This window comes from Staurois parvus, unplaced genomic scaffold, assembly GCF_062004578.1.
Source record: "Staurois parvus isolate SC_StPar_1 unplaced genomic scaffold, SC_StPar_1.0 ptg000425l, whole genome shotgun sequence".
Classification (NCBI taxonomy): domain Eukaryota; kingdom Metazoa; phylum Chordata; class Amphibia; order Anura; family Ranidae; genus Staurois; species Staurois parvus.
Window position 1 is genome coordinate 1,285,618 of NW_028318221.1, and position 23,317 is coordinate 1,308,934.

At 44.3% G+C, this 23,317-nt stretch overlaps 1 protein-coding gene across 1 annotated transcript in view; it reads left to right on the forward strand.

Moving 5' to 3' along the window:
• Positions 1-23,317, forward strand: part of UNC13A (unc-13 homolog A) — a 227,412-nt gene that overhangs the window by 102,028 nt on the left and 102,067 nt on the right. Inside the window, exons 18-25 of the mRNA XM_089687413.1 lie at positions 224-451; positions 3,590-3,731; positions 4,067-4,236; positions 4,789-4,904; positions 5,024-5,187; positions 8,374-8,524; positions 10,339-10,407; positions 12,236-12,325. Of these exons, the coding sequence (XP_089543539.1) occupies positions 224-451; positions 3,590-3,731; positions 4,067-4,236; positions 4,789-4,904; positions 5,024-5,187; positions 8,374-8,524; positions 10,339-10,407; positions 12,236-12,325 (1,130 nt within the window). The remainder of the gene's footprint in view (positions 1-223; positions 452-3,589; positions 3,732-4,066; positions 4,237-4,788; positions 4,905-5,023; positions 5,188-8,373; positions 8,525-10,338; positions 10,408-12,235; positions 12,326-23,317) is intronic.

Genomic DNA, 23,317 nt, shown 5'->3' on the forward strand with positions numbered 1-23,317 from the left:
TGTCTTGTTGTTGTTTTATATATTAAAATGTGTTTGCCATAATTTGGTCAACTTTCCATGGGAGGCTTTCCATATTTATAGATGTGATATTCACCTGCCAGTCATAGTTGATTAATCAATTTCTGTATTTTAAAACATGATCCAGGAAGATGTGGCTTCAGTTAATCCCTAATATTTTATTCTGAAAGTTATCAGTTATATTTAATGTGTTAAATCTTAACAGGAGCAGCAGAGAAGAGCTCAAAGCACGGGGCAGAAGATCGCACACATAATATTATCATGGTTCTGAAAGATCGAATGAAAATCCGTGAAAGAAACAAGCCAGAGATTTTTGAACTCATTCAAGAAGTTTTTGGAGTTCCCAAAGCCACACATGCTCATCAAATCAAAGCTGTAAAACAGAGTGTACTAGATGGTACATCCAAGTGGTCAGCAAAGATCAGCATCACTGGTAGGTGGGAGAGTTTATAAACATATTTGTTTCAGTGTCCTTGAAAAAATGTCTTCCTTAACCACTTGCCCTCCTGAGGATTTACCCCCCTTCCTGACCGCCATTTTTTGCGTTATGGCACTGCAATGTATTCTGCTACATGTCTTTGCTAAAGAAAATCTCAATACGTGTAAATTAATTGGTTATAGTGTTTACAAATGGCAGTATAGATACTGGAATTTTTTTTTTACTAATAATGGTGGCAATCAGTGACTTATAGTAGGACTGCAGCAGGCATTCTGACACTGGCGGGAACTGACTTGTCACTGACATCCCCATTGACACCAATACAGTGATCAGTGCTAAAAAAAAGCACTGACACTATACTAATGGCTTTGGGCAGGAAGGGGTTAACATGAGGGGCGATCAAACAGTTAACTTTGTGCAGGGAGTGTTTTAATAGGGGACGGTGTCTGTGTGCTTTACTGTTCTCACACTGCTCTGGTTGGCTGTGCTGTGCACAGCCATCCAGAGCACTGTGCGCGAGCTGACAGGGAGGAGAATTGTTAGTAAACAAAGCAGCCCTCCTCCCTGCCGGAGATCCTCAGTAATCACCGGGCTCTGGCGGGTAATCACTGGCTGGGACCCGGTGATTGACAGCCGTGGCCTCGAATGGCGGTGCTGGTAGGGCATGCGGGCGGTTCACTTGTGCCCCCTACCCAGGAATGCAAAATCACGTATATATACGTGATTTTGTGCACCCCTGCCGCCCTGTAGCATTTTATCTGCTATAGTGTGGCGGGGATGTGGTTCAGCTATATAAAGGATATAAGACATTACAATGTGGAGCTGGAGAGTATATGATATCAAGCATATTGGAGTTGATTTACTTATTACTTTATATATATTACGTACTCCACATACTGTACATTATGTAAACCACTCTGTGTTGTATGTTACGTAGTTCACACCACTTGAATTTTGCTGGATGCCTTACATTATACACCCAATAAAATCATTCTGCCAACTGTGCTGTACATTATATACTCCCTAATCCCCTGCTTCATGTAATGGGGTTGATTTACTAAGGGAACAAAGGCTGCTCACCTAGCAAAGTGAATGTTCATCTTGAAAAGTAAATAAAGGGAATCTTTATTTGCTTTAATTACCCAACCATATGCAAGGGAAATTTGAAACAGTTGGGATGTTGAAACAAGATTGGGTTCAAAATGAACATCGCTGACTTTCACTTTGTAAAATGTAGATACACTCTACAAAATAAAAAATAAACTTTTTTAAATTAGACACAAAAGAATTTGGCTACAGGGGTAGATGAGCAGGTGCTGCAAAGACTAACAAAAGCCATTGCTGCATTAAAAGGGAACAGGAGCAAAATGAAAAGCAGGGTTTTACGCAAAATCATTCTCAGTCCTCATCTAGAATACTCATTACAGTTTTGAGCCCATAAATTTCTTTGGTGGTTTATGTGCAAGGGGAACCACTTGCCAATTATAATAAATTGTAAACCCTACAATTGAGAATAGACTTTTTAGGTGCCCAAGGACTACACATACATAATCTTAAAATTTGTACAAATGTATTGATATATCTGTTAAAATAATTTTACACATAACATAAACCATGTTAAAAGAAACCCCAAAAGGGTTGTGTGACTTCTTCCGCATGCAGAATCCCTTGGCATTCTTACTTATAAATGTTAATAGCATATATCTGCTAGTGGTTTTGGATAATCCTTGTCAATCAATGTCAGCAATAATATTTATCTTATTTGATTGTCCTAGGGAACTTGATTCCTCAACACTTTTTGTGAGATGACCCCACTGCTTCAGGAGGATAGGGGGATAACAGTAAATTGAACTGGTGCATCAATTCACTTATATATGAGTGTTCAGAAACAGTACATCCCTATCTGTTAAAAAATTGAGAATACCAAAACATTACTTCAACTGGTTTTGTTTTCGCTGGGAATAGGGTACCTCATACAAGATATAAATAATGTATTTTTTGTAAAGAATATTTTAGAAGTCACAGTATAAATAGTTGTGTGAGGAGTTTTTAAGAAGTAGGACTGTACAGAAAATGGAACATCTGTTTGTGCCTGAAGATAAAACATTTAGAATCCTCTGCCAGCTAAGGTTTTGACCTACAGTATATGAAAATGGATTGGATGTTATCTTGAATAGGGATGACACCTCCAGTTAGAATTATTAGAAAAAGGTTGATAAGGGCAAGAAGGACTTTGAGGGTGATAAGGAGAAGGATTTTTATTTCCACAACAGAAATTTTACATTGAAAATTGAACTTGATGAACTTACTCTGTTTCCTTGTTATATCATCATAAATTCATGAGCATACCAACAACAATAATAAAAAAGACAATAAATATTAGACGATAATTCGCTAATACTTTAACTATGTAATAAACTGTAAATACTTAATTTACTAATAATTAGAAGATTATTCACTAACATTGCTTGTAGTATTTTAGTTACCTTTCCATTTCCACAGTTGCTAAAAATTAGATTATTTTCTTGGTAACAATATTATATATTTGTTTTTCATTGACTGTAGACTTTAAACAATAAGCTTTTCTTATCTGATACCTTTTGGTCTGTTAAAGTTAAAATTGAAAGCATCTTGTGTGCAAAATGATCCCTGCTGATCTTGCTAGGAAATGTTTTTAGCTGATAGCTTCTTGTTTTCTCTTCCTGTGGTAAACTTTTACATTGCTCTCAGCTCTCTCTCTGTTGCCTCCATCTGTCTTATGTGGAAGAGGAGAGGGTGTGGTGTTTTGTAGTTTTGTCCTAGGCTGACTCCTCTCTAGATACAGTAAGATGAGTGAGTGTTGTCACCCAAAAACAAGAAGTATGTTACTGTCAGGATCACCATGTGAAAATAAAAGGAGGACAAGCCTTAAAATAGAAAATGAATGCATCCACCACATTTGAGGATTAGTTATTAAATTTTTGTTCTTGAGTTTAGATATGCTTTAAGATTTGAAGCTTGTAAGGTTAGTTAAAATAGGGCTAGCCACATGGAAGATATTTTTGTTCCCCAAACATATAGAAGGCATAATTTAAACAGTTTAACATATTTAACCAAATGTAAATGTATTTTGCTTTGCTTGGTGTATTACAGTGGTATGTGCACAAGGTCTACAAGCCAAGGACAAGACAGGTTCCAGTGACCCCTATGTTACTGTGCAGGTTGGGAAAACAAAGAAAAGAACTAAAACTATCTATGGAAACCTTAATCCAGTCTGGGAAGAGAATTTTCATTTGTAAGTTTACACCTTAACTAAAGCAATGTATTATTCCATATGTGACCAGAATAGAAGAGCACTTTCTTTCATTAAATTACTGCATATGCCAGTTGGTAATCTAGCAACGGAAGATTGTTTGTGTGTAAAACATAATAAAGGTGTGTAAAGTACAGTATTTGAAAGCAAGTTGTTAGATTTGATTTTTGTTTTCATCAATTTAGAGCTTTCAAAACAGTCAAATATTGTTGTTACTGACTAATTGATATGTTTTACTGCTGTTGCAAATTATTGTTGTATTTTAATGTGTGTCCAATTTTTTGGATTGGTGGCATGACAATATTTTTAATTTCCAGTGAGTGTCATAACTCTTCAGATCGAATCAAAGTCCGTGTTTGGGATGAGGATGATGACATAAAATCGAGAGTGAAGCAAAGATTTAAGCGTGAGTCCGACGATTTCTTGGGCCAAACCATCATTGAAGTCCGAACTCTGAGTGGAGAGATGGATGTATGGTACAATCTAGGTAATAACATACTGTAAAATTGAAATATTAATGGTTGCATTTTCTTAGTGAATGAACAATTTTGAAATACCAGGTAAATGCTCCACAAACTTTTTGTCCTAAAAAGTGAATCCTAGACAACATTATGCTTCCCTGTGCTTCAGACCACAAATTAGCAGTTTTACACATTTCAGTTTGAACCACAGAAGCTCTTCTCCACTTTACTGAGAAAAGTAGTATGCCTGCAGAGAAGGAATTGTTACCTTCTGCTCAGGTACTGCTGCAGGTTTGTTTCAAGGGTCAGTAACCCCCAAAGTTTATAGTTCAGTTATTGGTAGACAATGGAGCAAACCTAGTAGCTTCTAAATTCTTTCCAGGCACTTAGTGGTAAGATCATTCTGCTTGAGTCCTCTCACCTACCAAGATACATGTATTGTGTTCACATACAGTTACATCTGACACACATATACACCAAGTAAATCAGAGTGTATACAGTAACCATGAAGAGTTGGATATGTGATTTGTTTTTATGTAAGGGTACAAAATTCCTGACAAAATGACTTTTTATTACAGATAAGCGTACAGATAAGTCTGCTGTATCTGGTGCAATTCGACTACACATCAGTGTGGAGATCAAAGGAGAGGAGAAGGTGGCACCATATCATGTACAATACACCTGTTTGCATGAGGTTTGTAAGAAAGGGATACTGTTCCATTTCTTAACTTCTGAACTAATATCATTAATATTGATGATATAACATGTTAAAGATTGCTATTTATAAGGTACTTTTTCTGTTTTCACCTCTAGAACCTGTTCCACTACCTAACAGATGTACAGAATAATGGAGTTGTGAAAATTCCAGATGCCAAAGGGGATGATGCTTGGAAGGTTTACTTCGATGAGACTGCCCAGGAAATTGTGGATGAATTTGCAATGCGATACGGAGTGGAGTCCATATACCAGGCTATGACGTGAGAAACTGCAATTACTGAATTAAACATGGGCAAATAGACATAAAATAGATTACTGTACATGTATTTGTTAGTTAAAAAGAGTAAAGGATAAAGGACTCATTCATGTTTTGTGTGTTTCACATTTAGCAGCAAGATAGGGGAGTCTTATTTACCACATAAGACTGTACACTCATTATCTAACAGCAACATACCTGACTCCTGCAGAATTCTTTAAATGACTCAGTCTCTATTTAAATAAATATAACTAAATAACTTAGGATATTGCTAAGAAAAGCAATTAATACTTGTCCTGCCTCCTGCATAGTAAAACTCTGGTTCTTTGAAGATTCAGTTTTTACTGAAAAATGCTAAGAATTTTACAATTCCAGGAGTGTAAGATACTGGTTCCCTCATTGCTACTGTAGAACGCAGTAGTGACATAACTTTGGCAGAATGAACCACAGAGTGCAGTAGAGGACCAGGCATCCAACACACTCGATAGTTTCAAATGTTGAGTTTCTTCAGTAGCGCTTTGATTTAGATTCATTACAGGTTAGTTGATTTGATCGCCTAATAATTGAATCTATAAAGTGTTACTAAACTCAGGACCCTGCATTCACTGTATCTGGTCTCCCACAGTACACACTACATGGAAATGCAATTATTTTAGTAAATATAAATTGCTAAATACCCTTTCTCATCAGCAGTTAGAGCAGTCTTGTCACTTCTATCAGTGTTCAGCAGAGCACTGGTTAAAGCTTGTAGGAGGAGTTTTCTTTCTGCTCTAGGAGGATGCAGAACCCTTGACCTCTGTCTGCACAGTGCTGATTGGCCCTGTGCTGTTCACATGCACTCTCCGAAGCAACACATTCCAAACTGAATATGTGCAGAGTGTCTCAATACGATATGTCTTATCAATAGATAAGAGGGGGACACGGAAGAAGGGGAGGAATAGAGAAGAAAGGATCAAAAATCCTTTTTACACAATGCAGAGGAGTAACCACTTAGGTTCCACAGTGTGTATATCAAGCATGCTTTACTGCATATACAGACTGATTTTACAGTTGTGGGTTTAGTAATACTTTAAGGCCTCATGCATACTGGATGTTTTTTTTTTTTTTAACTTTTAGCCTCCTCCTGGCAGCAACATTTTGGAAAAAAATGGCTGTTGCTTGTAGAAGTGTGTAACGTGTATACCCGCATTAAGCACTGGGCTTTAATTCATTCCATTGGCCTTAATAAATAATTTATTCTGGCCACTGAAATTAACGCTCAAGTGCTAAATGCCAAAATGCTAGATGCTTTGACAGTGGATTTTTTTCCTGCCAGTAAACACCTCCAAAGGTTTATGTGTGCATGGACACATAGATTAACATACAGGGGAGTTTAGAGGCAGGGAAAAAAAATGTCAGACTCCCCTAGGAGCAGCTGTAAAAATATCTAGTGTGCATGAGGCTTTATAGTAAACATTAAAGTAAAACTAAAGGCAAAATGTTTTCCTTGTTCTTGCAGAGTGGATAGGGATTAGAACATCTGAAAGTTTTTAAAGGGGTTTCTCATGTACTGAAATTTTTTACCTTAAGACTACTTTCACACTGATCTGCTACAAAAACACAGCAAAAATGCATAGGCATTTTTACTGCGCTTTTGCCGTGCTTTCTGAGCGTTTTTTTTTAGGACACGTGACTTAAAAACTGCACCAAAATAGCTTCTCGGAGGTGTTTTTGACTCACTTTTCTGGCCCTTTTCAGGTGTTTTTAGGCATTTTTCAGGTGTTTTCCATTGATTTCAATGGGAAGAGGCGTTTTTGGGATTTTTTTTAACTCACCAAACATGCCCCAAAGATGCTGCAAGCAGGAGTTTTTACACCAGAACGCAAGCACAATGCCCCAGTGTGAAAATATACATTCAGATACATAGGAAAGCATTTTTCTTGAGCTTTTCAGGCTCTTTTTTTTATGCAAAAACGCTTCAAAAACTCCTCAGTGTGAAAGTAGCCTAATGCCTTTCTCTGCATTAAGGTAAAAACTGCTTCAACAGTAGTTTCCCCTATCATGTGCCTAAACATTTACCTGACTCCTCTTTCGATCCAATGCTTTCCTGTCTGCAGCACCACTGTCCTCTCTTCCTCTTCTCACAGGACACACAGGCAACAGCGGGAGGTATTGGCTCCTGCTGCTGCCAGTCAAATCTTGTCAGAAGGGAGCACACCTGCACGGGTATCCCCTCAGAAGGCTTGCTGAGGGGTCACTTGTTACAGACCCAAACCGAGATAGGGGCTTTTGGAGGGGACTGCAGGCTAGCCTCTTGCCTACTGACCATGGCCTTGGGTCTGTCGCGCACTCATAAGAAGAAGGGCTAAGGAGTGTTGGCAGGGTACTTCAGAAGAGAAGGTAAGGGTCTGCTCAGTACAATAAGTCAGGCACTTCTCTTACATGGTTCTCATGTGTAGAACAGCCAATTACAATTCAATGGATTGAGTATTTTCATGTGCATGCCAGCTGTAGACAAGACAAATGTAGCCTGTTTGTTGCGTCTAACCTGATATTTGACTTCTAACAATAAATAAGGGCTTTTATATCTCCCAATGTAAAATTGTCATATGAACCTGCTGTGATGCCACCTAGTATTCACAACAGTGTTTTACAAAGTCATGTTTTTATCACCTATAATTATGCATCTGTTCACTGTCTTTTGTCTATCTCCTTCACCTTCTTAACTTAGGAGGTTTCCCAATTAGTATGTCTACTAACACTGATTTAAGAATAATCTGGAAAGAGAAACATCTTTGTGGTGAAATGTTCTTGTCTTTATCATATAGTAGAGGACAAAGGACTTTTGACACTGAGAAAACTTTGTTAAGGTTTCCCCTACTGCACAATCATATTACCCAACCCACTCCATGAAATTACAGGTGTTTGCTTGTGTCTTTAGACACAGAAAATTAATATAAGCCCCTGATTGGAATCTTATGTTAGCAAATTAGGAGCCAAGGCTGCAGCATATTTAAATTGACTAGAATAGTTAGGTAAAGCAGGTATGGAGGTTTCTGTTTTGCAGTAATAGGTAGCCATTGAGAAAGTGTTATAAACTTCCAGTTTGCAAAATGTAAGTTAAAAATATAACTACATGCACCAAGGTCCCAATTTGTGATCATTGTAATATAGGGCAATTATCATTTACTTTTGTGTTCTTGTTTTACAGTCATTTTGCCTGCCTATCTTCCAAATATATGTGTCCTGGAGTACCAGCTGTTATGAGCACACTTCTCGCCAATATCAATGCCTACTATGCCCACACAACTGCATCAACCAATGTGTCTGCCTCTGATCGCTTCTCTGCCTCAAACTTTGGGGTAAGATACTTTTCTGCTATTTTGTAGTATAATAAGCACATAAATTATTTTGCTTTATTACAATTGGCTGCAGACTAGTTACAAACATGAGCAAGACTATTGACTCTTGGGGGATTATTTACTAAACCTGGTTGACTCAGAATCTTGGGCACCTGTGCATGGTAGCCAATCAGTTTCTAACCTCAGCATGTTCAGTTAAGCTTCAGCAATAAAACCTGGAAGCTGATTGGTTTTTATGCAGAAGTGGACAAGATTCTGAGTCAACCAGGTTTAGTAAATAAACCCCTTGCTGTCTAGTCATGTGCTCTGCAAATTTAGCAAGAGAGAACACTGAGCAACAGCTTTGAGACAACCTTGTAATGAAGTAGTTACTAGCTGGAACATTTTAGAGGTGATCAGTGGAGAAGTAGGTTGATAGATTTGTTAGTGGCAGATGATATAGGGCTCATTCAGACATGCTGATAGATTTTTAGTGGCAGATGATATAGAGCTCATTCAGACATACGACAGCCCTTGCTGCCCCTCTGAAATACAATCTGTGATAGATTGCTTTTCCATGGGTGGTGGAAGGCTGCATGTGCTTGTTTAGGTGCATGGTTGGGGAGTGGTAAAACCATGGCTGATCCACCTGCTTTTACTGCCTCTTGGCTGCTCATGTGAACAAGCCCACAGAGAGGATTTTGATTAGGCAGGTCAGTTATTACCTCAGAGGTGTTCTACTGGAAAACAGCTGAGAGTCCATCATTACAGAATCAAGAGCAGTGCTGTTTTTACAAGGGTTTATTGGAAATTATATTGTCTGTGCAAATTTGTAATAGTAGGTGAACATGTCTGCTCAGAAGTCTGATGAAAAAAATGTGAAATCAAAAGTTTTAATGGATGGAGAATACTGTGATTGGTATTTCAGAATCTGGGCTTGATTGTTCACACAATCAGGATGTTAATACACCTGGTTGTACTATTTTTTGGAGGTATGGGGTAAACAGAAAAGTTGGTGGTGTCTGTGTAAGAAGAGACCTAAAAGTGAGTGTGTAAGATAATCTAATTAATGGTATGTGTGATGGTATAATGGGTGGTTACATGTGGATGTGCATACTGCTAAGTTAATTGTTTAACTATGTTCAGATACTGCAGTATTAACCAGACTTAGACGGCTCAGAAGATATCTCAGGACTTGCCAAATGACTATCTACTGAAAAACAGTATCATAAGAAATAGCCAGCATTGATTTATGAAAGACTGAATTTGTCAAATACTTTTTTTTAATGGGGAAGCTGTGACATAGACAAAGGGGTGGCTATAAATATAGAATACTTCGACATTACTAAAACGCTTGATATAATTCCCCACAGATTGCTACTGTATAAGTTAAGAGATATAGGCCTAGAAAATTCAGAGAAACGCGATTAATAATGATTTATGCTCTGAATGCTGTTAGTGGTGTACCCCATTTTTTAACTTACTTTTAGGTCACTATCACATCCAATATTTGGTATTAGTCTAAGTATCTGCAATATAGTGTAGTAGCGTCACCTTTTTCTTATACTAGAACTTCATGGACTTGTGTTTTTTCAGCTGAACTATCAATGAAAGGTACAGTGCATTCAGCAGATCCTTGCAAAAAAAAAAACCTTTAGTGAAATGAAAAAGAAGAAAGTCAATAGTAAAAATTAACAAATAACTCATGCATTATGTGAATTTGTGAATTGGCATTTATGTGATGATTTATTTATGTTAATGTACATTTTTATGATAGTTACATCTATGCCATAATTGCAATAAAATTCAGTGGTCTCTTCTTTTTGCTTTAACAGAAGGAAAGATTTGTAAAGCTGCTAGATCAACTGCACAACTCCTTGCGTATCGATCTTTCCATGTACCGGGTAAGAAAACAGTACCTTCCTGCAGATATATATTTGTGCAAATGTGATATGTTTTTCTATGCTGTAGATTTAATATAGGCTCCTGTTCTAGTTTCATATTTGTACTGTGACATATGTGGACTGTGTAAATAAGGAGTGCAGCGCTAAAAGGAAATCACAATATGAGTATTCAAATGTATATACACCATTAAATATACAGTTCATTAGGTGACTTGAATTGACTTGAGGTGCTCCAATGTAACTGTATCCTCCTATGGGTAAGGTGCTGTGATGCTAAGTGCGAAAAGAATGCGCACTCACCAGAACGCGCAATTAAATGAGCATTTGTGTATATTTCCTGATGTCATCTGCCAATCTGGAAAGTATCTAGAATCCGGTAGACTCCCTCATATGGTCTTGATCACCAGCTGCTCCTGGCGTGCCAATTTTTCCCTCCTTTAGCTATATACAGCAGGTTTCTGTGCCTGTGCCTGTGAGGTGACATCACAGGCACAGAAACCTGCTGTATATAGCTAAAGGAGGGAAAAATTGGCACGCCAGGAGCAGCTGGTGATCACGACCATATGAGGGAGTCTACCGGATTCTAGATACTTTCCAGATTGGCAGATGACATCAGGAAATATACACAAAGGCTCATTTAATTGCGTGTTCTGGTGAGTGTGCATTCTTTTCGCACTTAATATCACAGCACCTTACCCATAAGAGGATACAGTTACATTGGAGCACCTCAAGTCACTTCAAGTCACCTAATGAACTGTATATTTAATGGTGTATATACATTTGAATACTCATATTGTGATTTCCTTTTAGCGCTGCACTCCTTATTTACATTGCCTGTTTAGAGTTTTTTTATGGTTACCTGGTGCACAGCTGCTTTATTCTTTGTGTGCGCTCACATATATTTATTTTGTTTATATGTGGACTTTGCTTAAAGGAAGCTTGCCAAGAGAGAAATATGGAGGCTGCTGACCTATGACAGAATTAAAGTGATATTAAGGCAATAAAAAAATAAATAACAAACATGTCATTCTTACCTGTTCAGTGGTTTTGAACATAGCAGCCCGAATCCACCTCTTCTTGGATCCCCTGATGGTGCTCCTGGGTCCTCCCTTCTGCTCCTCCCTCCTCCCTGAACAAGCAGCTTGCTATGAAGGCACCCAAGCAGGCTCTCTCCCAAGCCACTGCTCTGTGTGTCCATTCACACATAGAGCAGCTGCTCGGCTCTGCCCCCACTCTCTCCTCCCTGATTCACTGGTTGTTATTGACAGCAGTGGGAGCCAATGTGTTTATTCACACTCTAAAAAAGTGCAGACAACTTGTGGTACCATTTATAATCCTCTGATTGATTTTCAGGACTTCTGAATTGCTTGAAGCTAAGCCTCGCTTCCTCCTACTTGCTGTATGTGATGTGCATGGTTTCCATAGCAGAATCCCATTATAAGACATAAGTAGTGACACAATTTATATAAAACACTACATGCAAGAAATTGTATTTCAGAACATACAGGCAGGATGTAACTATCATGTCTTTGGAGGGAATTTACTTAACAGGAGCATTCACAATCTGGTGCAGCTGTGCTTGGTAGCCAATCAGATTCTTCAATTTAGATTTGGCAATAAAACCTGGAAGCTGATTGGTTTCTATGCAGAGCTGCACCAGATTTTCCACTCTGCAGTTTTAGTAAATAACCTTTTCATGTTTAGAAGATGCCAAGGAGCACTGTAACTGGCATACTGCTTCTTTAACAACACAGATGAAATTTTCAGATTATACAAATGGTTAGTACATGTTTTAACCTTGTTATTTCTCTGTTTTTTGTTTTGACAGAACAACTTTCCTGCTAGCAGTCCAGAAAGACTTCAAGATTTGAAATCCACCGTCGATCTACTAACCAGTATTACATTTTTCAGAATGAAGGTGAACACAATCATTTGGCATAATAATTAATTTCATAAAATGATTTATTATTACATAAACTTATTAAGTGACCCATTAATGTATTCATTTGCTGTCAGATATCAAAAATGTTTTCAAAGTACTGTGTTCTTGATGCTTGTCTACAACAGCAAAGGATCAAATGGACCCAGTACATCAGGATGTCCAACCTTTTGACTTTCCTGGGCCACATTGGAAGAAAAGGAATGGTCGTGAGCCACACATAAAATACACTAACAATAAGGATAGCTGATGAGCAGAAAGTAAGGCAGATCACAAGTTAACGGTCACTGACATAGATAATAGAGATGAGCGAAGAAATGAAAAATTCGATTCGACTGATTCGGCGAATTCGTGGACAATATTCGATTCGAGTCGAATAAATTCGCTGTGAATTTAACTTAAAAAAGGGTGTTTCTAGGCTTCAGAGAGACTTAATATTAGTGCAGAACACTGTACCTTTAATTTAAATGCCCTTGGAGTCTGCTGGGGAAGAGAAATAATACTGTCTGTCAGTATGACATGCAGATGAGTGCCGTCGATCTTAGAATCACTGCACACTTCACTCCTTTGGCCAGTCACGGGGCCAAAACCAGTGTTTGGAGCCACAGTGTGGCGGTGGAGGCAGCAGCAATGGGAGGCCATACAGCAACCTATGACAAAATGGAAACCAGCAGGAGCGTGAGGAGACCTGAAAGTGGCACATGGCAGAGTGGGAGCAATGGGAGGCGGTACAGGGACCCAGGTCACACTGTGGGCCCAGCAGCAGCGTGACCAGGCGGTACGGGGGCCCATGGCCGATATGGGGCTTGGTGGCACCTATGGAAGGCCTGTAATCTGCCAGCAACCTATGACAAAATGGACAACCGCAGGAGTGTGAGGAGATTTCAAAGTGGCACATGGCAGAGTGGAAGCAATGGGAGGCCGTACAGGGACCCAGGTCACACTGTGGGCTCAGCAGCAGCGTGACCAGGAGGTACGGGGGCCCATGGTCGATATGGGGCCTGGCGGCACCTATGGAAGGCCGCTAATCTGCCAGCAACCTATGACAAAATGGAAAACCGCAGGAGTGTAAGGAGACCTCAAAGTGGCACATGGCAGAGTGGAAGCAATGGGAGGCCGTACAGGGACCCAGGTCACACTGTGGGACCAGCAGCAGCGTGACCAGGAGGTACGGGGGCCCATGGCCGATATGGGGCCTGGCGTAACCTATGGAAGGCCGCTAATCTGCCAGCACCCTATGACAAAATGGAACCCTGGGCTGGGGCAGGCAGAACCGCCGTATCTTTATCACGTTTTTCACAGGCCACCGAATGGCGACGCTGCATATGCTGACGCAACGCTGTAGTCCCAACATGGGCCCCCTGGCCACGCTTGACTTTCTGGCCACATAGTCGACATACGGCTACGTTTACTTCCTCGGGCGGCTTGACGAAAACTTGCCACACCGCCGAGTAGGAAACTTTGCACCCGCTACTCCTCACTGGCTGACTGCTACTTCCTCCGTGCACACTGGCACCACTACTGGCTGTGGTGGTAGGCTGCAGTGGAGCTGCTGCTCTACTCCGTGGCCGTTTGCCTCCACTGACACAGCTGCGACCCTGCTGCCTCCTGGCAGCAGCAATGGGAGGCCGTACAGGGACCCAGGTCACACTGTGGGCCCAGCAGCAGCGTGACCAGGCGGTACGGGGGCCCATGGCCGATATGGGGCCTGGCGGCACCTATGGGAGGCCGCTAATCTGCCAGCAACCTATGACAAAATGGACAACCGCAGGAGTGTGAGGAGATTTCAAAGAGGTACATGGCAGAGTGGAAGCAATGGGAGGCCGTACAGGGACCCAGGTCACACTGTGGGACCAGCATCAGCGTGAACAGGCGGTACGGGGGCCCATGGCCGATTTGACCTCATTCATCCCATAGTCCTGCCGACTCACGAATAGCGTGGCCTCCTCAAAGGGCCTGAGCAAGCGCAGGTGTCACACATGAGCTGACAATGGCTGACATCTAAGTTACACAGGGAGTACCTTTATCCGCTTTTAACATCAGGAAATCTGTGATGGCCTTTAGCTGTTCGTAAAGGCGGTCTAACATATGTAGGGTTGAATTACACCTTGTTGCAACGTCACAGCATGAGGAGTCGGTACGGGGGCCCATGGCAGATTACATGTCTGGCAGCAGCAATGGGAGGCCCGTAATCTGCCAGCACCCTATGTCAAAAAATTCAACACACCAGCAGTGTGAGGAGACCTGAAAGTGGCACATGGCAGAGTGTGGCGATGGAGACAGCAGCAATGGGAGGCCGTACAGGGACCCATGAGAGACTCTGGACCTAGCAGCAGCATGAGGAGGCGGTATATAGGGGCCTATGGCAGATTAGGGGCCTGGCAGCAGCTATGGGAGGCCCGTAATCTGCCAGCACCCTATGTCAAAAAATTAAACACACCAGCAGTGTGAGGAGACCTGAAAGTGGCACATGGCAGAGTGTGGCGATGGAGACAGCAGCAATGGGAGGCCGTACAGGGACCCATGAGAGACTCTGGACCTAGCAGCAGCATGAGGAGGCGGTATATAGGGGCCTATGGCAGATTAGGGGCCTGGCAGCAGCTATGGGAGGCCCGTAATCTGCCTGCACCCTATGTCAAAAAATTTAACACACCAGCAGTGTGAAGAGACCTGAAAGTGGCACATGGCAGCAGAGTGTGGCGATGGAGACAGCAGCAATGGGAGGCCGTACAGGGACCCATGAGAGACTCTGGACTTGGCAGCAGCATGAGGAGGCGGTATATAGGGGTCCATGGCAGATTAGGGGCCTGGCAGCAGCTATGTGAGGCCCGTTATCTTGCAGCACCCTATGTCAAAAAATTAAACACACCAGCAGTGTGAAGAGACCTGAAAGTGGCACATGGCAGCAGAGTGTGGCGATGGAGACAGCAGCAATGGGAGGCCGTACAGGGACCCATGAGAGACTCTAGACTTGGCAGCAGCATGAGGAGGCGGTATATAGGGGCCCATGGCAGATTAGGGGCCTGGCAGCAGCTATGTGAGGCCCGTAATCTGCCTGCACCCTATGTCAAAAAATTTAACACACCAGCAGTGTGAAGAGACCTGAAAGTGGCACATGGCAGCAGAGTGTGGCGATGGAGACAGCAGCAATGGGAGGCCGTACAGGGACCCATGAGAGACTCTGGACTTGGCAGCAGCATGAGGAGGCGGTATATAGGGGCCTATGGCAGATTAGGGGCCTGGCAGCAGCTATGTGAGGCCCGTAATCTGCCTGCACCCTATGTCAAAAAATTTAACACACCAGCAGTGTGAAGAGACCTGAAAGTGGCACATGGCAGCAGAGTGTGGCGATGGAGACAGCAGCAATGGGAGGCCGTACAGGGACCCATGAGAGACTCTGGACTTGGCAGCAGCATGAGGAGGCGGTATATAGGGGCCCATGGCAGATTAGGGGCCTGGCAGCAGCTATGTGAGGCCCGTTATCTTGCAGCACCCTATGTCAAAAAATTAAACACACCAGCAGTGTGAAGAGACCTGAAAGTGGCACATGGCAGCAGAGTGTGGCGATGGAGACAGCAGCAATGGGAGGCCGTACAGGGACCCATGAGAGACTCTGGACTTGGCAGCAGCATGAGGAGGCGGTATATAGGGGCCCATGGCAGATTAGGGGCCTGGCAGCAGCTATGTGAGGCCCGTTATCTTGCAGCACCCTATGTCAAAAAATTAAACACACCAGCAGTGTGAAGAGACCTGAAAGTGGCACATGGCAGCAGAGTGTGGCGATGGAGACAGCAGCAATGGGAGGCCGTACAGGGACCCATGAGAGACTCTGGACTTGGCAGCAGCATGAGGAGGCGGTATATAGGGGCCCATGGCAGATTAGGGGCCTGGCAGCAGCTATGTGAGGCCCGTAATCTGCCTGCACCCTATGTCAAAAAATTAAACACACCAGCAGTGTGAAGAGACCTGAAAGTGGCACATGGCAGCAGAGTGTGGCGATGGAGACAGCAGCAATGGGAGGCCGTACAGGGACCCATGAGAGACTCTAGACTTGGCAGCAGCATGAGGAGGCGGTATATAGGGGCCCATGGCAGATTAGGGGCCTGGCAGCAGCTATGTGAGGCCCGTAATCTGCCTGCACCCTATGTCAAAAAATTAAACACACCAGCAGTGTGAAGAGACCTGAAAGTGGCACATGGCAGCAGAGTGTGGCGATGGAGACAGCAGCAATGGGAGGCCGTACAGGGACCCATGAGAGACTCTGGACCTAGCAGCAGCATGAGGAGGTGGTATATAGGGGCCTATGGCAGATTAGGGGCCTGGCAGCAGCTATAGGAGGCCCGTAATCTGCCAGCACCCTATGTCAAAAAATTCAACACACCAGCAGTGTGAGGAGACCTGAAAGTGGCACATGTTTGAGGCATGATTCATGGCGGATTTAGTCAGTTGTGTCAGGAACTGGTGGTTTGAAATCCAGACTAATCCACGCCTGATTCATTTTCACAAACGTGAGTCTCTCCACACTTTGGGTGGACAGTCGTGTCCTCCGCGGAGTTACAATACCTCCTGCCGCACTAAACACGCGCTCCGATGCCACGCTACTGGCCGGGCATGACAGCCTTTCAAGGGCAAATTCAGCTAGTTGGGGCCAAAGGTCAAGTTTCGTTGCCCAGTAGTCAAGGGGATTGTCTACCTCGGTTGGCAGGGTGCTGTCCAAGTAGGCCCAAGCCTGTTGTTTGAGCTCCTGCTCCAGGTCCACCTGATGCTGCTGCTGCTGCTGCGGCTGGTTAGTAGTTTCCTCACTGCGCTGGTGAAGAAAGCTACTCATCATTGACTGCAGACTGAGGCAGCCGCTGCTGGTGGAGCTGCCACTGCTCCTACCACCCCACCCCTCCCCTGCTGCCATGCCAGCGGAACGCGAGCGCACAGGGCCCACAGTGTCTGAGGATGGACGTTGGCGCACAAAGGCAGAGACCAACTGACTACATAGGTGGTTTTTATAGTACGTAATTTTGGCCTCCCTCTCAGCAGGTGTGAAAAAGGCCACCATTTTGGACCGGTAGCGAGGGTCCAACAAGGTGGACAGCCAAAAGTCATCCCTCTGTCTGATGGTTATTATTCGGCTGTCGCTACGCAAGCAACCGAGCATGCTATGGGCCATTTGTGCCAAGGAATGCGAGGGACTCCCTGCCTCCATCTCCACAGCATACTGCCACGGTGCGTCTGGGTCCTCTGTCTCCTCCTCCTCCTCCTCTACCAGATGCTCCTGCTCCTCCACTCCTGTCCGCTGAGTGGAAAAACCACCCATTTCACTCAATAATTCCTGAGCACAAATGTCCTCCTCTACCTCCTCCTCTTCTTCCTGTCCTGCCCCCACAGGGGTCATGTGGCGTTGACATCTGTGCGCCACGTCTACCGCACCCTGACCAGCCATTGTTAACAGCATTTGTTCCAGGACGTGCAACAGAGGAATGACGTCGTTCATCCCATAGTCCTGCCGACTCACGAATAGCGTGGCCTCCTCAAAGGGCCTGAGCAAGCGGCAGGTGTCACGCATGAGCTGCCAATGGCTGACATCTAAGTTACACAGGGGAGTACCTTTATCCGCTTGTAACATCAGGAAATCGGTGATGGCCTTTCGCTGCTCGTAAAGGCGGTCTAACATGTGTAGGGTTGAATTCCACCTTGTTGCAACGTCGCAGATCAGGCGATGCTGTGGAATTCCGTTCTGCCGCTGCAGCTCAATGAGGGTGTTCTTTGCGGTGTAGGAATGGCTGAAATGCATGCACAGTTTACGTGACATTTTAAGGATGTCTTGCAGTGGGATGGTGGATTTTAGGAACCGCTTGACAACCAGATTGAACACGTGAGCCATGCATGGCGCATGGCACAACCTTCCTTGACGCAGAGCAGACACCATGTTCTTTCCGTTGTCAGTCAACATGGTTCCGATTTTTAGTTTGCGCGGAGACAGCCATCTGTCGATTTCTCTGTTCATTACACTCAGCAGTTCCTCCCCTGTGTGACTACGTTCGCCAAGGCATACCAGGTGCAGCACAGCGTGACACCGTTGCGCCCTGCACATGTGATATGCCGGTCGGGTAATGGGACTTGGCACGGGGGTGGCGGCTGAGGACACGGCGGAAAAAGAGGTGGTAGAGGCGGACATGCTTGCTGGACCAAGGACGTGCAAACGTGGAGGCAAAAGCGTCGTGACCTGTCCAAGTTGCTGGTGCAGCTGTGCCGGCACCACGTTCACCCAGTGGGCCGTAAATGACATGTACTGTCCCTGACCGTAGTTACAGCTCCACACGTCGGCGCTGCCGTGCACTTTGGCAGAGACCGACATGCTCAAAGACTGGCCCACCATCTCTTCTACATGTGAATGCAGGGCTGGCACTGCCTTTTGGGCAAAGAAATGACGGCTTGGCACTCTCCACCGCGGCGCGGCACAAGCCATCATTTCTCGGAAAGGTGCTGAGTCCACCAGTTGGAAAGGGAGGGACTGCAGCACCAGCAACTTGGACAGGAGGACGTTCAGCTTTTGCACCGTCGGGTGCGTGCTCGCAAACTGTTGTCTCTTGGATACGGATTCCAAGAAAGACTGTTGACGGAATCCGAGAAGAGGAGTAGCAGGAGAAGGAGCATCTGAACGAGCGGAAGATGCCAACGAGCGACAACTCCCCTCAGCAGAGGTGTTGGAGCCTTGACTGGCTGATAGAGGGCGATTGACGACGTCGGGTGACGGAGCAAGTAACGGAGCGGGTGATGGAGCGGGGGCTGGGGCAGGCAGAACCGCCGTATGTTTATCACGGTTTTCCCAGGCCACCGAATGGTGACGCTGCATATGCTGACGCAACGCTGTAGTCCCAACATGGGCCCCCTGGCCACGCTTGCATTTCTGGCCACATAGTCGACATACGGCTACGTTTACTTCCTCGGGCGGCTTGAGGAAAAATTGCCACACCACCGAGTAGGAAACTTTGCCCCCGCTACTCTTCACTGGCTGACTGCTACTTCCTCCGTGCGCACCGGCACCACTACTGGCCGTGGTGGTAGGCTGCAGTGGAGCTGGTGCTCTACTCCGTGGACGTTTGGCTCCACTGACACTGATGCGACCCTGCTGCCTCCTGGGCAACCCACCGACTGTTTCGCTCGCTGCCAAGCTGGCACCCTCTTCTCCTGATGATGCGGAAGAAATTGCCTGATGACGACGAGGCAGCCAAGTGCGATCAACCTCCTCATCATCAAGTACGGTCTCCGCCTCACTACTAGCCCCCTCGGCTGCGTCTGGGTCAGGAGACAGACCTGTCTCTAGACCGGCTACCGAGCCACTCTCCTCGCCAGTACTTGTTCGCTTGGCTGCTGAAAAGGCCGATGTCTCCCCCCGTTCCTGACCGCCCTCTGTTAGCTCTTCCTCACTGTACAGTGGGGCTGAGCCCACAGCATGCGATACTTTGCTTGGTGAGGGAACAGCAAAGGACAGGGGCAGGTAGAGGACACGTGATTTCAGTGGGCTTGCTCCCGGGCCATGCCAACTAACGGTTGTGTCTGACGTACCCACCGACCGTTGGCTGTAGGTGTCAGAGGTGACCTGGGAAGAGGAAGACGACCGAGCCAACCAATCAATGACGGCAGGGTTGTCGGTGGAGACACGACCGCTGGATGACACCGGGAGCACTGGCCTCTGGCTGCGAATACTGCTGCCTCGACCCCTTCCTCTGCTGCCACGTCTGCTCGCTCCTAAAACATTGCCTCCTCTGCCACTCCTCTGCATGTTGTCTGACATACTATTTAATTCAACGATTAGGTGTCCCTGAGTAACAATTCTCTGGCACTCAGTAACAATTCTGTCTGTCCCTGAGTATGAATTCTGTGGCCCTGAGTAACAATTCTGTGTCTGTGCGAGTAACAATTCTGTGTCTGTGCGAGTAACAATTCTGTGTCTGTGCAAGTAACAATTTTGTGTCTGTGCGAGTAACAATTCTCTGGCACTCAGTAACAATTCTGTCTGTCCCTGAGTAACAATTCTCTGGCACTCAGTAACAATTCTGTCTGTCCCTGAGTAACAATTCTCTGGCACTCAGTAACAATTCTGTCTGTCCCTGAGTATGAATTCTGTGGCCCTGAGTAACAATTCTGTGTCTGTGCGAGTAACAATTCTGTGTCTGTGCAAGTAACAATTTTGTGTCTGTGCGAGTAACAATTCTCTGGCACTCAGTAACAATTCTGTCTGTCCCTGAGTAACAATTCTCTGGCACTCAGTAACAATTCTGTCTGTCCCTGAGTAACAATTCTCTGGCACTCAGTAACAATTCTGTCTGTCCCTGAGTAACAATTCTCTGGCACTCAATAACAATTCTGTCTGTCCCTGAGTATGAATTCTGTGGCCCTGAGTAACAATTCTGTGTCTGTGCGAGTAACAATTCTGTGTCTGTGCAAGTAACAATTTTGTGTCTGTGCGAGTAACAATTCTCTGGCACTCAGTAACAATTCTGTCTGTCCCTGAGTAACAATTCTCTGGCACTCAGTAACAATTCTGTCTGTCCCTGAGTAACAATTCTCTGGCACTCAGTAACAATTCTGTCTGTCCCTGAGTATGAATTCTGTGGCCCTGAGTAACAATTCTGTGTCTGTGCGAGTAACAATTCTGTGTCTGTGCAAGTAACAATTTTGTGTCTGTGCGAGTAACAATTCTCTGGCACTCAGTAACAATTCTGTCTGTCCCTGAGTAACAATTCTCTGGCACTCAGTAACAATTCTGTCTGTCCCTAAGTAACAATTCTCTGGCACTCAGTAACAATTCTGTCTGTCCCTGAGTATGAATTCTGTGGCCCTGAGTAACAATTCTGTGTCTGTGCGAGTAACAATTCTGTGTCTGTGCAAGTAACAATTTTGTGTCTGTGCGAGTAACAATTCTCTGGCACTCAGTAACAATTCTGTCTGTCCCTGAGTAACAATTCTCTGGCACTCAGTAACAATTCTGTCTGTCCCTGAGTAACAATTCTCTGGCACTCAGTAACAATTCTGTCTGTCCCTGAGTATGAATTCTGTGGCCCTGAGTAACAATTCTGTGTCTGTGCGAGTAACAATTCTGTGTCTGTGCAAGTAACAATTTTGTGTCTGTGCGAGTAACAATTCTCTGGCACTCAGTAACAATTCTGTCTGTCCCTGAGTAACAATTCTCTGGCACTCAGTAACAATTCTGTCTGCCCTGAGTAACAATTCTCTGGCACTCAGTAACAATTCTGTCTGTCCCTAAGTAACAATTCTCTGGCACTCAGTAACAATTCTGTCTGTCCCTGAGTATGAATTCTGTGGCCCTGAGTAACAATTCTGTGTCTGTGCGAGTAACAATTCTGTGTCTGTGCAAGTAACAATTTTGTGTCTGTGCGAGTAACAATTCTCTGGCACTCAGTAACAATTCTGTCTGTCCCTGAGTAACAATTCTCTGGCACTCAGTAACAATTCTGTCTGTCCCTGAGTAACAATTCTCTGGCACTCAGTAACAATTCTGTCTGTCCCTGAGTAACAATTCTGTGGCCCTGAGTAACAATTCTGTGTCTGTGCGAGTAACAATTCTGTGTCTGTGCAAGTAACAATTTTGTGTCTGTGCGAGTAACAATTCTCTGGCACTCAGTAACAATTCTGTCTGTCCCTGAGTAACAATTCTCTGGCACTCAGTAACAATTCTGTCTGTCCCTGAGTAACAATTCTCTGGCACTCAGTAACAATTCTGTCTGTCCCTGAGTAACAATTCTCTGGCACTCAGTAACAATTCTGTCTTTCCCTGAGTATGAATTCTGTGGCCCTGAGTAACAATTCTGTGTCTGTGCGAGTAACAATTCTGTGTCTGTGCAAGTAACAATTTTGTGTCTGTGCGAGTAACAATTCTCTGGCACTCAGTAACAATTCTGTCTGTCCCTGAGTAACAATTCTCTGGCACTCAGTAACAATTCTGTCTGTCCCTGAGTAACAATTCTCTGGCACTCAGTAACAATTCTGTCTGTCCCTGAGTATGAATTCTGTGGCCCTGAGTAACAATTCTGTGTCTGTGCGAGTAACAATTCTGTGTCTGTGCAAGTAACAATTTTGTGTCTGTGCGAGTAACAATTCTCTGGCACTCAGTAACAATTCTGTCTGTCCCTGAGTAACAATTCTCTGGCACTCAGTAACAATTCTGTCTGTCCCTGAGTAACAATTCTCTGGCACTCAGTAACAATTCTGTCTGTCCCTGAGTAACAATTCTCTGGCACTCAGTAACAATTCTGTCTGTCCCTGAGTAACAATTCTCTGGCACTCAGTAACAATTCTGTCTGTCCCTGAGTAACAATTCTCTGGCACTCAGTAACAATTCTGTCTGTCCCTGAGTATGAATTCTGTGGCCCTGAGTAACAATTCTGTCTGTGCGAGTAACAATTCTGTGTCTGTGCAAGTAACAATTTTGTGTCTGTGCGAGTAACAATTCTCTGGCACTCAGTAACAATTCTGTCTGTCCCTGAGTAACAATTCTCTGGCACTCAGTAACAATTCTGTCTGTCCCTGAGTAACAATTCTCTGGCACTCAGTAACAATTCTGTCTGTCCCTGAGTAACAATTCTCTGGCACTCAGTAACAATTCTGTCTGTCCCTGAGTAACAATTCTGTCTGTCCCTGAGTATGAATTCTGTGGCCCTGAGTAAGAATTCTCTGGCACTCAGTAACAATTCTGTCTGTCCCTGAGTAACAATTCTCTGGCACTCAGTAACAATTCTGTCTGTCCCTGAGTGAAAATTCTGTGGCCCTAATAACGTTTCTGTGGCCCTAAGTAACAATTCTCTGGCACTGAGTGAAAATTCTGTCTGTCCCTGAGTATGAATTCTGTGGCCCTAACTAGCGTTTCTTTGTCCCTAAATAACGATTCTGTGGCCCTCATTAACAAGTCTGTGTCCCTGAGTAATGGTTCTCTGTCCCTAAGTAACTTCTCTCTGT